General features: G+C 44.8%; 1 protein-coding gene across 1 annotated transcript in view; it reads left to right on the top strand.

Moving 5' to 3' along the window:
• Positions 1–8,376, top strand: part of LOC119446283 (polyamine-transporting ATPase 13A3-like) — a 181,118-nt gene extending 172,742 nt beyond the window's left edge. The window contains 1 exon segment of the mRNA XM_037710677.2: positions 1,694–8,376. Within this exon segment, the coding sequence (XP_037566605.2) occupies positions 1,694–2,014 (321 nt within the window). The 3' untranslated portion in view covers positions 2,015–8,376.
• Positions 8,377–16,173: the final 7,797 nt, after the last annotated feature.

Below are 16,173 nucleotides of genomic sequence, written 5' to 3'. Positions count from 1 at the left end.
CGTGCCCAGCGTTAGAGGTCACATGATCTGCTGAGTTTCGGACGCAAGACACAGTCAAATTTTTGAAGGCAGTGGCAGCACCGAGCGTTCACATTGGGACAAGTACGCGCGCTACTCATCACGCCAGCATTGTGACTGCGAGGGCTTGTGGTCACAGAGTGAACTCTGTGTCTAGGTGTGTGACACCACGCATATTTAGTTATGAAATGGATGTTTACTGCAATTTATACTGCCCATAAAACTACGAGCCTTACTTTGTGTAGTAGTCTAATAATTTGCTACTGCTGTTGATGCTTCACCCTTAAGACGAAACAGCGGCGTTTTTGAGTTACGAGTGGTTAGTTTCTTCATGCTGTCAGGTTGTTTTCAGAAGCTCATATCCAAGCCAGATTTCAATTATCTCCAGGTATCAGCCTGTTTGATGCCTCTTGCTACTTCGCTTGACCTTAAATATCTAACGTGCAACTTGAACCAATTATTATAAGGAGGTGGCTTTCACTAAAAAGACATTTTGTGCCCCTGGTACTTTTTAGTTGTCCTTACTGTCAATATTGAAACATAGAGTGCCGGCACCATCAAATTTAGAAGGAGTGGACTTGTGTGCAGTTCCGTGTGTTGTGGAAGGCATAGATTGAGCTTGGATACCCGAATGATTCCATTCCAATTTTTTTTTCTTTTCTTTTTTGTGCATTTCAAGTGGTGCATTGCCTACATTGTCATGATCAATGAAGGATTAAAAAAGAATTGAATTTAATTAAAGTAATCATTACATTATACCACCTAGGGGTTTCCTATGACAGAATGTAGCAACATTTTGTATAAAATCTACTTGAAAAGAGTCTTTTTCTTTTTTTCATGCATAGACAGTGCAGCAACTGTAATTATTAACTTGCAACAAGCAAATTATTTCTCATTACCACCAAGACCTTTATAAAGCAGGCCTGACACCTTGTATGGCCTGTTGCAATAGACCTATGCAAATGTAAACTGACAAACAAAAAGCAAAAACACAATTTCTCAAACACAGATGTTTGGGAAGATATACCCCACAGTAAGTCTTCCAAATTAAAGATAGTCGCCGCACAATTGAACCATCTTAGAACATGAGCTCAGTGGCACAGCAAAATGACATGGGTCATTGTAATAACAAAAAAAAGAAAGAAAAAAGCTTTTACAGTGAAAGTGTGCATGTAGACAAACCTTAATGTTTGTTTTGACATGACAGGAACAAGTGATTCAAAATTTTCTTGTTAGATTCAGCGGTTAGTTATATAAAAAAATTTGCACTGTGTTAAAACTTTGGTTCAAAAACAAATACTTTATTCATGGTAGTGAAGCGCAATCAATTACACATGTAGACCAAGACCGGATAAGTGCTAACTAAGAGCCTGTTTATTCGAAGCATGGAATGTATGTACAGGTAATAGGCGAAGAAGGCAGAAGGAAGGCAATGAAATTACCCTTCTTCTGCCTGCTTAGTTCCTTTCAGCCTGCTCCACCAATCGCCTGTTTATTTATTCCATGCTTTGATTAAACAAGCCTTAGTAAGCACGTGTCCCATCTATGATTTTGTGATCCTTTGATTGTACTTCAATACCATGAACCATGCTGTAACTCTTTCATTTGGGTTTTGCACTGCGTGCATGATCATCTCATTCTTAGTGTGCTTTTTTTTTCTTTCTACATCTTGCAGGACTACTTTGTGCAAGGTTTTGTTTTTAAGCAGCTTCAGCTGAGATTCTTCAGCGGCTTGGCTCCTTACAAGGAGCTTCAGGAAGAGCTCAAGGACCAATCCCCGTGGACACCGCTCTCGCGAGAGTCCTCCATCATGAGCGGCGGTCCTCGCCGGTCGGGCGACTGCATTCTCCAACCTAGTGCCTTACAGCTCGCATCTCCCCAGGAAGACACCAGCGTCGATAGCGCAATAGTGGTCGATGCCTTCGGGAACGAAGGCCCTGCCGCCGACAGGCAAGGCGGCAACGGCACTGCGCCACCTTGTGTCACACACATGTGACGAACGGTCCCTCGTGTTTCTCGCGTGACTCGCTTTGTGGCGGGCCGGTTTCAGTCGCTGGTCTTTACCATTCACCGTCGCCTCTTTTCGGTGGTTGCGGACTGTAAGTGAAAAGAAAAATGAAAAAGAAGTGAATGTAGCGGAGCCTGTTGTGATGATTGAAGTGTTGTACGTTGTGATTGTACGCCGTAGCAACTACACTTGTCACTTAACAGCTGAGGCACCACGTTATCTGCTGTCCAGGAAACGTCCTAGTAAACTTGCGGTGTAACGAGTGAAGAGGAATGCGGTTACAAACATTTCGCTAATGGCTCAATTTTCCGGGTAGCTAGCTGCCTGTGGCTGTGCAGTTTGATGTGAGAGGCTCATTGCTTGAAAAGAGTGAACAGATCCGCTGTTCACTTAAATAGCTTCTACAGCATACAGCGTACCACCGAGTCACTTTGCATGCTTTCGTTCAACTTTTTCAGACCATGATGCCTCCAATCAGAATTTTGTTGAAAGAATTCTAAAATATTGAGAAAGTATTACAAAAAAAGTGTGGCTGCAGTGTTGTACCTGTTCAAGTTTTTTTTTTTTTAACTGCTTTGTTTTGAAGCCTCTCTGACACCATTTGTTGCAAGTCTTCTGCTGTATTTCGTTCGCGAAGTATGTGATAGCTCATGGGCATGATTAATTTATATGTCATTTGGCGACGGCTACATTGCATAAGAGCATGACAGTTCTTTGTATTTTTAGGTATGTTACGTGGAATTGCTGCCAATATGTGCCTATTTCTGGCAACGAAATTTGCGTGTCTGACATATTTCAGTGGAAACATGTCATTGCACCGAGCTTTAATGCAGCATGAAGATCAATTTTTCTGCAAAAAAAGAAAAGATAAGTGTGATGCACACCTCACAGGCACTTAGAGCATGTACGTATTTATTGTCTGTTGTAGTGTACGTGTTGTTAAGTTTACAACGTTTGGTTCAAAAAAATTTAAAAAAAAAAGCATTTTTAGAGACAATTTAATGTTTGCATAGTCTACACCTCAAATTCGTTCTCAGATTTGAATGCTACGGTGTAACGTTTGCTTGTGCCTGCCCCTTTTGGAAAGTGCAGATTTATGTAGTAAGTGGACTTTCAAGATTTATCTTTACACAGCCTTTGCTCTTCCATGTCTGCCTGCTCGTTTTATCAGCTTGTTCTTCCTTGCTTGCAAGATTAGCATGTAATAACAGTAGACTCACAGTAATCCAATTTCCGATAATTCTAACACGTATATTAAAACTGTTTCTGGGCTGTTTTCATGTATTTCTTAACTGTTATACATTTGAATCTTGATATAACAAATGCAAAGTATTGAATTATTGGATATTACGAAGCAAATCTAAAATTTATTTTGCCATGTTTTATTTCATTGAGCATTCAACTGCTGTAACAAAACCAAGAATGCAAGGTGCCAGACATTATTGGTTTTATTATAGTGAAGCAAATATTTGCTCACATGACAGCTCAGAATAAGTACTATTTCAGTGGCAAAAATGCCATTCAGCCAGATCAGCTTGAAAAGGCACATTCCGGACGTGCGTGCAGGCTTTTGGCTGATGACTTGGCTGTCCCACAACCATCAAGTTAATTTGCTGACCCCATGTGTTCAGACCTATTGCACGGTTACGTATTGTCCAGTGCAAAGCTAATTTCTATTTTAACATTGTGCACCTTCGGTGCATCGGCACAGGAAGCCGCCAACAGGCAATCAAAATTGCCTGGTGAAGCTTTGCTCGCCCGTCGGAGGCTTCATGTACATTTGCTTTTCTTTCGCATAGACTCAGTCACAATTTTTTGTGTGCTAATATCAGTATGCACGCCTAAAGGAATATCAGATGTAACTAAAGTACTTTCATGTCAACTGCAACTTCGCTATAATGAGGTTCAACTGTATGCCAAACAAGGATCTGATTTTATTGAAACTTTCTGGTTTCCTGAGGCAAGGACATGTGGCCAAAAATTAGGGTATGAATAAATTAAACATGCCCATGTTTGATATTCCTGGTGCTGTGTATATGTCAATGGATGCATGTGATCCTGTCATCTCAAAAAAGACAAAACATCTGGGCAGTGCATGCATCTGTTTGCACTCGTGTTCTGGTCATGCGTCTCTTTCACCGCAAGCAGGTGCATATATTATTGGCTTGTGTGGTCAGCTCTGCCTTGGAACATGGTTTATTCAGCTTTAAATAATTCAAACTTCTGACAATTTATACTGAAATCAGTGTTCCCACGAGTTCGGATTAACGTGTGTCGACAGTACTTAAAATTTTTGTGTTGTTGGTATGCCAGCACTGCAGGAAAACTGCATGGCCACAGATAACCTTACGAGGTTTCCAGTCACTGCCTGCAAATTTGTTCTCTCAATCAAGAATCCAATCTTCATGATTTAGAACCTCGTTTCAATTAAAAGTGATCTGCTATGCACAGGAAAGGAAGACTGTCAAGTTTTAGCTTGAACACATGCTTTGCTAGCCGTCTCCTTTTCTTTCTTGTTACATGCCGCTTGTCGACGGGATTATGTTGCTTGATTCCGTTGTAAAACAAAAAGCCTGAAGTGAAAGAGATTGAATGGTCTTCCATGCCTGTGGTCGAGTGTCCTTTTTTTTTTTTTTCTGAAGGATGTTGCAATTCGTACTCTGCTTTGGTCGGAAGCAGTTGCTGCCTTTACTACATTCCCTTGAGCACATAAAGAACAGATTTGCTTGTGTTTCAGCTGGTGTTTTCTTTTTAAACTGAACACATAAATGTTCGTAAATATGTACATGTCTCTCCACGTGCAGTTTTCTTGAACACCTTCTTTTCTTTTTGGTTATTGTTTATTCATATATTGGATCTTTGCTGCTCATTGCCGCGGCTGAAAACTCAAGTAGTTGTTGTGAAGTCTTCAAAGTGAGGCCTTCTCGTTGCTTGAAGTCTTCAAAGTGAATAGATGACATTGAACTCTTTGCAGTAAATTTACTGCATTGAAGTCTTCACGGGGAAGTAAAGTCGTGAAGACTTCAGAGTATCTGCAGTGAAATCCCTGCCTTGCCTTACAGACTTCCTCTTACAAAAGTTGGTGAGAACCTTGGGCAAGAACATTGGCATTCTTGCCACACTTCACTTTCTTGGCATGGGATTACAAGAGTGTGTGTTGATTTGCAAGGTGCTTCTAGTCTACGAGATGATAGGTAAGGTCTTGATAGGTGACATAATATGGGATTATGTATCATGTTTGCCTGCCTTGCCGTCAGGTACTTTTATTGCAACCTGACTGTCTTGTGATTGCCAAAAAAAGTGGTGAGTGGGCAAAACTAAAAATACCCAGATTCAACTGTCACTTACTTCTGCCGGAAAATTTTATCCTTTGCGTATTTTTCTGTTTTAGTTAAGCAAATGATGCTGGTAAACTTGACTGCATCACAGCATCTTTAGGGAAAGGAGCGTTATTTACATTTTTTGCCAGCGGTCTTGCCTTTGTTGACTTCATCAGGCTTTACTATGCACTTTTCTCACTTGCATTGGCGAGCTGTCCTTTTTTTCTCTTTCGTGCGTACAGACGATATTGTTTACTTGCATTCGGGCCAGGCTGGAAGTAAGTTTTAAAGTTTTAGTTTGTCTTCCTTAGCCTGGTTGAATTATTTATTATTGTAGCGCTTCGGCTGCATGGTAACCCGGTGATTTATCTGTTGTTATATGTATGCAGTTGAGAAGCATTACTTGTGTGTACTTATAGACTGATTCTTGCTAGTCCCTGTTGAACTCTTAGGTTATGAACGGCGGAGTCTGTGGACCGTTCACTGATTAAAGGCCAAGTGCAGCAAAATTTCATTTCATTAATGAATGGCTCACAGTATCGAAGAGATCCTGGCAGATCTGCAGGGCTGGTAATTGTCTAATTTTCTTACTAGCAACCTTTGAATAGCACCTTGGCAGATAACGCAGTGGTTAGTGGACATGACACGTAACCTGGAACATTGCCTCTGAGACCTTCAGCTTGCCACAGGTGCCACCTGATCTTGGAGGTCATGTCCAGGTGCCTGCGTTGGGGCGGTACTCTCAAGCGATCACTTTCAGGGACACGGTCGCTTCTGCATGACTCTGCAACGGACGCATCAGTGTATACGGCCAACAATATTCCTGGCACAGTGCGAAGCTCGCTATAGGAACACTGTCAACCTTATGCTTCATGCAAAATCTTGCTGAAACTATTGTATCACTTTAAGTCACAGCTCAGGAATACTGCCCCTGGTTCTCAAAAGTCCTGAGACTCCCTACAGCATTTCGAGCAAATTGGAAATGATGGCGTTTTCTCTGATTTCAGTATCGGAAACATTCATTCTTGCAAGCTTTTCATGAAGCATCCACTCCCATTTCAAACATGAAAATTTTTCATGGAGGCTGCTCTATATCTATGCTGTCTGAAACTACGCTTTCTACACACTCGAAATTTCATTACAGTTGGCTTTTAACAGCCGCAGTGTACTTAGTGAGATGCTCGGAAGGAGAGTCGGTCCGATCCCGTATGTTCGTGCTCGGCCTATAATCAAATGTGAGGATCCACGACTTTGTGCAGGTCAACACTTAAGCTAGCATACCCTGTTTGTAACTGGTATGTGACAAATGGCTTAGCATCGTATACACATATTTGCAGTAGTATCCTCAGTGTACAGAAGTGACCACTTTTCCTAATCGAAATTCAGCCACTCAAGCTTTTTTTCTTATGGTTGTCCCATTGCTGGATGCCATACACTGCACAGAACTGTTTCATTGTGGACCACTTGACTGTTTCTTGCTGCCAGTATTTTTATTTTTCTTTATTTCATTCTCTCTCTCTCTGAACAAACCTGCATTCAGTGCTAAAGTAATTTCCGTCCAAGCACATTGGGCAAGTGTGCATACGTGTCTGCTTTCTCTACCTTCAGATGTCGCTTGCATGGAATCTCGAGCCTGCTTTACTTGATTCGTTACGCTGCATAAATTGTACGCTGGGAAAAACAAGGTGATCGCTTTTGCATACTTTACAATATGTACAGTTCGGTCAGTTGTGAGTGTCAGACTGGTTTACAAAAAAAAAAAAAAAAAGATCTCCTTGACTTTATTGTCATGTAATGCAAAGATGGTTCTTTTCTTTTTAATTGAGACATTCTATTAAGGTGCTATATTGATTGCCGATTCATCCCCAAGCTTGTAGGCAACAATATAAGCACCTTCAACTCACCATTAATCATGCAGATTGCCGTGACATCAATTACAGCTGCTTACTGCCACTTGAAAATTTCTTTACAACTCGAAACGTTTTCTAGGCTTTGCTAATTCTGCTACACCTGACACCTAAGTGCGAATAAGTTGCTGGTTGTTGCAGCTTAACATCTGCCATGTATGGAACTGTCTTCTTCGTGTTATTTGACACTTTTCTTTTTCATCAGACTGAGCTTATTAAGTGTACACATTTAGTGCGGAGCTTTGAGGTCACAATCAGAAGCACGTGTCATTGTGTGTCTTCGTGCCACTGTGTTTCGTCGCGTCGTGTCACGTGAGGAAATGTGGCACAGGCCCAGATTAGATGCACTGGCATGCCTTCATTGGCTGCAATACAGTGTCGCACAGCCAGAACCAGTTGCAGTCCGCATCAGACCAAGCCATGACTTGTTTTGAAATGCCCCCAGGAACTGCGATCTTTGACTGCCACTCACTGGCGAGCCCCGTGTGCCGTGCTCGTGGATATCTGATGTGGGAGCTTCTCTGGCAGATGCAGTTGATCACATTGGCACGCCTGCTAACACATGCTGACATGTGACTCTGGTTGGGGCTCTTCACTACAACTCGAGAGACCTGCGAATGACTGCAACTTCAGTCTTCCAACTGTATAAGCATTGCCTTGCCAAGAAGCGCTTTACGTTTTACGTGTAACGTACACTGAGGTTGTCTTGCAAAAGGCCTTCAACTTAGCTGTACGGTGATGACCAATAGGACATTACCATGGTTAAAGCCACAAGATAAAACAGGAGATAAAGCAGTCAAAGTCCATCTTCCTCTTACAACTGCAGAAGGAAGAGCACTGCGGAAATTTGCAGTTCTCTGCAAGTGTGTGTGCTTTGTAGTCTGGTTTTCTTTTTATATGCTTGTATTTGTAAGTGACTGAGTGGGAAAAAAAAAGAAGTTTGTACTGCTTCCACTTGCAACAGCAAAGCTTGTAGTGACAATGAGGGCATTTTTCTCGTGGATGTCGTGAAAAAAATTAATGAAATGCTAGATGTAAAAAAAAAAGAAAATACTACAAAAAATGTGACATATCTACTGCGAAATTTGTTTTTATTTGGAAAATAAAAAAAATTTCAGTCTTGCGTTTTCTGTTTGTGTTGCTTGTGTGAAAGTGCCAATCGTGAAGAGCAGTGTATGGACTGATTTGCATTTTTCTTTTTTCAACTCATAGGAACGTATGGGCTGCAGAGACGTTCATGCAGAAACCTTGTCTAGTTGCCATAACTCTGAGCCATGCATGAGTTTGCGACTACTCTGCATTAACCTACAGCCTTTTTTCTGAGGTAGCACCTGTACTACTTAAACATTTTGGTGTAAAATTGAACTTCTTAAAATGTTCTCCACCTCTAGCAGGTTTCATAACATTTGGGCCACATTCACTTTTTCAACAAGTTTCTTTTTTGAAGATGTAGACAACAGCTGGCAGAATTTCGCAACAAAATAATACCTCGGTCACACAAGGCACTTTCAAATCTTGATCTAGCCCGATCAGGATTGAATTTCTCCAAGACGACTAGCTCTTTTGTGCAAGCCACAGAAGGGAGCCAATCACAGTTCTGTAATTCGATTCCTGCCGGGCTCCATCTTGACTAAATGTGCCCCTTGTGACTGGGATATTAGTCCTGTCTAGATCCGGAGGGCTGTGTTTCATGACTTAGAAGTGTACAGAACATTTCAAAGCTGTAAACTTGTGCTGTCTCACTGTTAAAACCACATATACTGACTGATAACTGTCAGCAGTACCAAACGGTGCAACGTCTGCGATGGTTACTTTTGAAGAGTTTTGTTCTGGAGTATACATTAGTAGGGACAGTGCAGCACCAATGTTTCCAACAATATGAAGAATCAAGGTATGAGAACTAACCGTTATACAGGAAACATTAAGAAAAGTCTTGTGTAAATGGCTTGATTGCTCAACATACAATTGCTGGGTTGCAACTCTCAAGCAATGAAAACTTTTTTTAGTGCTGGCAAGAAGCAAATGGCTGACATGAAACAAATCTGTGGAGTGACAAGTAAAAATGACGAACTTAAGTAATCAAAGCTGTGGGAACTCCAGCATATGTGTAACAGGGGTGGAGGGGGCATGGTTTTAGTGCATTACAAGAATGTACAAGAGCTACATCAGGTTGCGAACAGAGGCGAGGTCAATGACAAATGGTGTCGATCATCTGAATGCTGACCATATTGGATTGTGCTGCAAAAAGACTGAGCATAAGCAGAATGAAGACCTTCTGCTTGTGCTCATCTTTTTTGCACTGCAGTTAAATGTGACAAGCCTTTACTAACACGCTCGATCTTCTGTTTTGCATCTTAACACAATAAAAGTAAAGTTGGGGGTTTAAACACTGAAAGCAAGTGCAGTCCCCCTGCAAATGCAAACAGCCTCCCCCCCCCCCCCCCCTCAAGAAATTTATTGCGTGGCATCAAAAAAGAAACTCGAATTTCAGGATACGCCAGAAGCAGGCAATCAAATCGTAGCAGAGGTTCAAATATACTTGGGGTCCTTCGTTTTTGGGTTTCATATATATATATTTTTAATTGGGTGGTGTTTTCCTTAAGAATAAAATGGGGGATATTGTTTTCTGGCAGCCCAACATTTGGGATCTTTCTGTTTACTTTTGCAAACGAATAACACAAGCAATGGTCTCCTTTCGGACACACATGTTCTATATAAATGAAATCACTCGCGGGAGCATGTAATAAGAATGAGAGCTACTCGTAAATCATGTGACGAACTAATCTCTACAAATCCTTGTTGTTAGGCATTACTAATATATTGAAAAGAAATAGCAATAACAAAAACAACAAATGGGAGACTTGGCTGCATAGGTCGGCAGTGTGGGAAAATACTCACACTCACTCACCACAATTTTTTCCAGGCCCTGCACTCACTCACGTTCACGATCACCTCCACTCACACTCGCAGCACTCACTCATACTCGCACTCACTTCCACTCATCCTCACTGGCGCTCACTCGCACTCACCTCCACTCACACTCACAAGCACTCACTTGCACTCGCTTCCACTTACACTCACTGACACTCACCTGCACTCACTTCCACTCACACTCACTCGCACTCACCTCCACTCACACTCACTGGCACTCACTCGCACTCGCACTAACCTGCACTCACACTCACTGGCACTCACCTCCACTCACACTCACTCGCACTCACTGGCACTCACTCGCACTCACCTCCACTCACACTCACTCACACTCACTCGCACTCACCTACACTCACACTCACTGGCACTCACTCGCACTCGTACTCATGCCTTTGAAATGAGTGTGAGTGAGTGTGCCGATCTATACCGCTCCCAATTCGTGTATATTCATAATGAAGCTCCCAATTTAGCACCTGTTGCATCGGGAGTGCGCCAGTGTTTTGGTCCTAGTTTTATTTTTAATATACATAAAAGATTTGGCTTCCCAATTACATGGTAACATCCGTCTATTCGCTCACTATTGTATTTCGTACCGCAAAATTAATCGCAGTGATAATCACCATATACAAAATTCTGCCTTTTCTTGCATGGTGTCAGGAGTGGTAGATGACTCTAAATGCCGAAAAATCTGTAACGCTAACAGTAAGTCAAAAGAAACAGATATCTGATTTTACTTACATTATTAATGACACACCTCTCACTAGTGCATTTCAGCGTAAATATTTAGGTGTCACTTTAACACACGCTCTTCGATGGGAAAGCCATGTTAACAAAATAACCTCAAGTGGAAGTTAATGTACATGCCGAAGCACTAAAGCGACTCTTCTTTCTGAGAAGACACCTTCGTCTTGCGACCCCAGATACAAATCTGCTGGCCTACAAAATGGTTGTTCAACCAGTGCTGGAGCACGCCAATATTGTTTGGTTTCCCTACACAAATAAACTAATTGCAAGAATGGAAAGGGTGCAGAGGAAGGCACCCCGAGCCACACCGAGCCGCACCCTCCAAGCGCAGTCGCGAGCACTTTTCTTGCCACATTGTAGCGGGGACAGTCACAGAGTAGGTGCTTGATTGTCTCCTCGCGGCCACAGTTGTCGCAAGCCGGGCTGTCAGCCATTCCAATGCGGAAGGAATAGGCGTTCGTGAACGCCACGCCGAGCCACAGGCGGCACAGAAGTGTTGCTTCCGCTCGTGGTAACCCTGGTGGAAGACGGAGTTGCAGACATGGATCCAGTCTGTGGAGGCGTGCGTTGCTGAAGTCACTGGTGTTCCACAGAGTCTGCGTAAGCTCGCGTGCGAGGGAACGAAGTTTTGTGGCTGCGTCTGTTCTCGACAGTGGTATCGATACAATAGGGGCACCATCGTGGGCCGATCGGGCAGCGTCATCCGCACTGTGATTTCCCGAAATTCCGCAGTGACCCGGTATCCACTGGTAGATGATGTTGTGCCCCTTGTCGGTTGCGTGATGGTGAAGTAGTCGGATGTCTGCGACTAATTGTGCGTTAGGTCCGTGGTTGAAAGGGGACAGCAGGCACTGGAGAGCTGCCTTCGAGTCAGAAAAAATGGACCATGACTGTGATGATTTGGGACCAATAAATTCCAGAGCAGCACGGATAGCTGCGAGTTCTGCAGCCGTCGATGATGTAATGTGAGACGTCTTGAATTGGATGGTGACAGATTTCACGGAAATTACCACTGCTCCAGCTGAACTTTTGGAGGAGACAGAACCGTCCGTGTAAACGTGGGTGCGTTCTCTGTGCTTTTCATGCATGAATGAAAGCACGGTTTGTTTGAGGGCGAATGACGACATGTCCGTTTTTTTTTTTATACCGGGAATTACAAGAAGGGCTTGGATTGGATGCAGGCACCACAGTGGTAGAGATGGTCGTGCTGCAGGCGTGAAGTTCGACGGTAAAGTTCCATGGCTGGCGGCAATAATCCTGCTAAACGCTGAACGAGGTCGAGCGGCAGGAAGGGAGGCGAGATGATGCGATGGAAGTCGGGCGAAGTGCCTGATGTGCATCCTTAAAGCGTCGACTTGAATGTACGTAGTGATGGGGTGATCATGCGCGATGGCTATTGTTGCTGCCGTGGATGCACACCTGGGAAGGCCAAGACATATTCTCAGAGCTTGAGCTTGCACAGACTGGAGGACACGGAGGTTGGTCTTACCGGTCCCACTCAGTACAGGTAAGCTATAGCGTAGGAGACCCAGGAATAGTGCGTTATAGAGTTGGAGCATCGCCCTCACAGATGCACCCCATGACTTTCCCGCGAGAAATCTGAGAACATGGGTTACCATGGTCAGCTTCTTTTTTAGGTAGGAGATATGAGGACTCCAGGAGAGGTCTCGATCGATTGTCACTCCTAGAAAACAGTGCGTCTTCTCGTAGATGATTGGCTGTCCATTAATTTTGACAACATAGGGTCTCATTGCTTTGCGCGTGAAAGCGACCATGGAGCACTTCTCTGATGACACCTCCAGACCTCGTGCTTGGAGATAACCTGATGTAACTGTGGCCGCTTTTTGGAGTCTGGCGCGCACCTGGGGACGCGTAACTCCTGATGACCAAATACATATATCGTCCGCATAGACCGACACGTGGACGGATTGCGGAAGGGAATGAACTAGGTCGATGAGCGCTAGATTAAATAGAGTGGGGCTCAAGACTCCACCTTGTGGTACGCCACGGTAGGTGTTGTGCTGCGATGTCATACCATCCTCTGTTTGCACAAAGAATGACCTGTCCTTCAAATAGCTGATAATCCATCGAAAAACAAGGCCACCCAGGCCGACATCGCCCATAGCGTCCAGGATGGCTCGATGAGTGATGTTGTCATAAGCGCCTTTAACGTCCAGGAACATCGCCGCTGACAGTCTCTTTAGGGTTTTTTCGTACTGAACCGACGAGACAAGATCTATGACGTTGTCTATAGAAGAACGTCCGCGTCGGAAGCCTGCCATAGCGTCAGGGTATATCTCGTATCGCTCTAAGTACCACTCCAGACGTGTCAGCACCATCCTCTCCATCACCTTTCCTAGACAACTGGCCAGAGCAATGGGACGATAAGACGCCACGTCTAGAGGTGATTTGCCTGGTTTGAGCAGAGGCACAAGGCGGCTGGACTTCCATGCTAGAGGAACCACTCCTTCACGCCACGAATTATTGTACACGTCCAGAAGAGCTTGCCGAGCTGTTTGACCGAGGTTGGCAAGAGCTGCGTACGTCACCCCGTCAGGTCCAGGCGATGAGGAACGTCTGCACGCTGCCAATGCCGCTTGCAACTCCTCGGTCGAAAACAGATTGTTCATACGAGAATCCCTCGAGATGGGAACGTCATAGGAATCATGCGCGGTGAACGAGGACGGTTGGCCGGCAACCTTCAAACAGAAGTCCTCCGCTACGTCTATCTCTCGGCGACCTTGGTAGAGAGCCAGGCATTTGAAGGGGTGGCGCTGTTACGGCGATGTTCGAAGACCGCGCGCCGTCCTCCATATATATGACAGGGGTTTATGGGGGTCAAGAGAATCACAGAAACTCTTCCACCTTAGAGACTGCAGTAAGTTGATCCGACGCTGGATCTTCTTCTGTATGCGTCTCGACTCCCTTAAGTCGTAGATGGAGCCGCACCGCACCCTGAGCAGGGAACAACAAACAATCATCAGGCGCATTCAGGCGAGTTCACTTACCCACCCTGCCCTGATGAATAAATTCTACCCAGAAACCGAAGAGGACATTTGTCCATTTTGCAAAAACAACACAGGCACCCTCGCACACATCCTGATGGAGTGCACTTCACTCAAATCTCCTATACCCCCCATTCTCCCTCCGTCCCCCACTACCCCACCCCATGAGCGATGGGAGACCTTACAGTTCAACCCCGCCCTGTTGATCCAGCTCGCGCTGGCGGCTAGGGGCCAGGAGCTGCTGGCCGTGTATGGGTCCCGAAACCAGGGAACCACCCCGTCCGACGTCTGAGAAGACGCCGTCATTTGAGCTCACTAAATGTTTTTCCCTCTCTCTCTATTTTAATAAATACAAGTTAACGGATTCATGGACTGAATTATTAAAGAGAGCTGGTTTATTAACACTGCAAAGTAGAGCAAAACTAGCACGATTAAAGTTTTCGTTTCAATTTATTCATGGTGACAAACATTGACGTATCCGTATTAAGTTCTTAGAATGGTTCTAGATCAACACGCCAGAAGCACTCACCTAAAGAATACACTTCAACCCGAATTGCTTTAAATGTTCATATTTGCTTAAAACAATTGGAGAACGGAATGAACTTAGTCGTTCCATTACTAACGCTTTATCTTTAAATAACTTCTTCATAACTTCGAGTGGCCGCCAACTTGGAACAGTGTTCGCTCGGAGCTTGCCCCTCGCTGATCATCGAGGAGGGAACGGCAGACAGACAAGACGTAAAACAAACTGGTTTAATACATCGCTACGGGCGAGCGAACATGAAGAAACAGACCAACTAGTGCATGACAGCAACTGCAAAAAAGTTAAGAAGCTGAGTTCTTATCTACAGCGCAGGGCGCTCTCTCTTTATATCCCGTTCGGGGTTCTGTCTTCCATAGGTCGGCGCACTCACTCATGAGTGCACTCACTCACACTCACTCATTTCAAAGGCGTGAGTGCGAGTTTATTTCATACGAAGGCATAGGCGGAAAGTTTTCATTTTCCCGAGGGGGGGGGGGGGCTGGGGCTTGACCAGCTTTCCGAACCCTACCCATGTATGCATATACATATTATTACAGTCAATGTAGCAGCATTAGTAGAAGAGGAGGAGGGTTAGCGGAGAAGACGAAAAAGAGAACGTTTTCTTGCTCGTTCGAGGCTCGCCCTGAGGCCTGTTTAATAAACACCGTTTGTCTCGCGTCGTAACAGTTTTTGGTGGAGGTGCTGGGTACTTGAAGTAATGACGGACCCGGAGCCATTTATTCTTCGCCGGAGTCGTCGCCTCGCCGGACTACCCCCTTCGCCTGTTAACATGACCAACGAAGGAGACGCTCGGGGACCGATACCTGCTGCTCCGGGATCAATGCCTGCTGGTACGTGGCGCTACTACCGAGAACCTCGGGTTTTCGCCGGGAGAGCAGGTGAAGATGTAGAAGAGTGGCTCAGACATTACCAATGGGTAAGCAAGTCCAACGACTGGAACACCACCGACCAACTAAACAACGTTGTCTTCGCTCTCACTGACACTGCCCTGATGTGGTTTGAGAACCACGAAGAATTATTAACAACGTGGGAACGTTTCGTTCATGACCTAAAGGAATGCTTTGGCGACTCGGACGCAAAAAAAAAATGCGCAGAGCACACCCTGGCACAGAGAGCACAGCTACCAGGGGAGACTTGCACTGCCTACATCGAAGAGATCTTGAAATTGTGCAAGCAAGCCAATGCAAGAATGTCCAAGGAAGACAAGGTCGGGCACCTGCTCAAGGGCATAGCAGAGGATGTGTACAATTTTCTGATCGGCAAGGACAGTCTCGCTTCAGTGTCTGATGTCATGAAGCACTGCCGTATGTTCGAGGCGCTGAAGATGCGCCGAATAACGCCAAAGTTTGGCCGATTGGCCAATGTTACCACTGTGGCCAGCATCGATATGAGCTCTTCATTTGACTTGTCGTCGACCATACGACAGATCGTCTGCGAAGAGCTGGACAAGCACACCGAGACGACACGTCGCCTGCCTGATGTCTCTGATGCCTCCTTTTCGCAAGCCCCGGCGACTTCACCACCTTTGAATGGATGGCAACCGTCGGTCAGCGTCGCAAATATATCAGAGTACCGACACGCACCGGCATCGAGAGGCCACTACTCTTCGGATACCCGATTTGAACCTCGCCCTCGTTACGCACGTTCCTCTGGACGCCCCACCACTGGCAATGCTCCGCGTTACGACCCAGTCATT

This window comes from Dermacentor silvarum, chromosome 3, assembly GCF_013339745.2.
Source record: "Dermacentor silvarum isolate Dsil-2018 chromosome 3, BIME_Dsil_1.4, whole genome shotgun sequence".
NCBI classification, from domain to species: domain Eukaryota; kingdom Metazoa; phylum Arthropoda; class Arachnida; order Ixodida; family Ixodidae; genus Dermacentor; species Dermacentor silvarum.
This window is presented reverse-complemented; position numbering and strand designations above follow the sequence as displayed.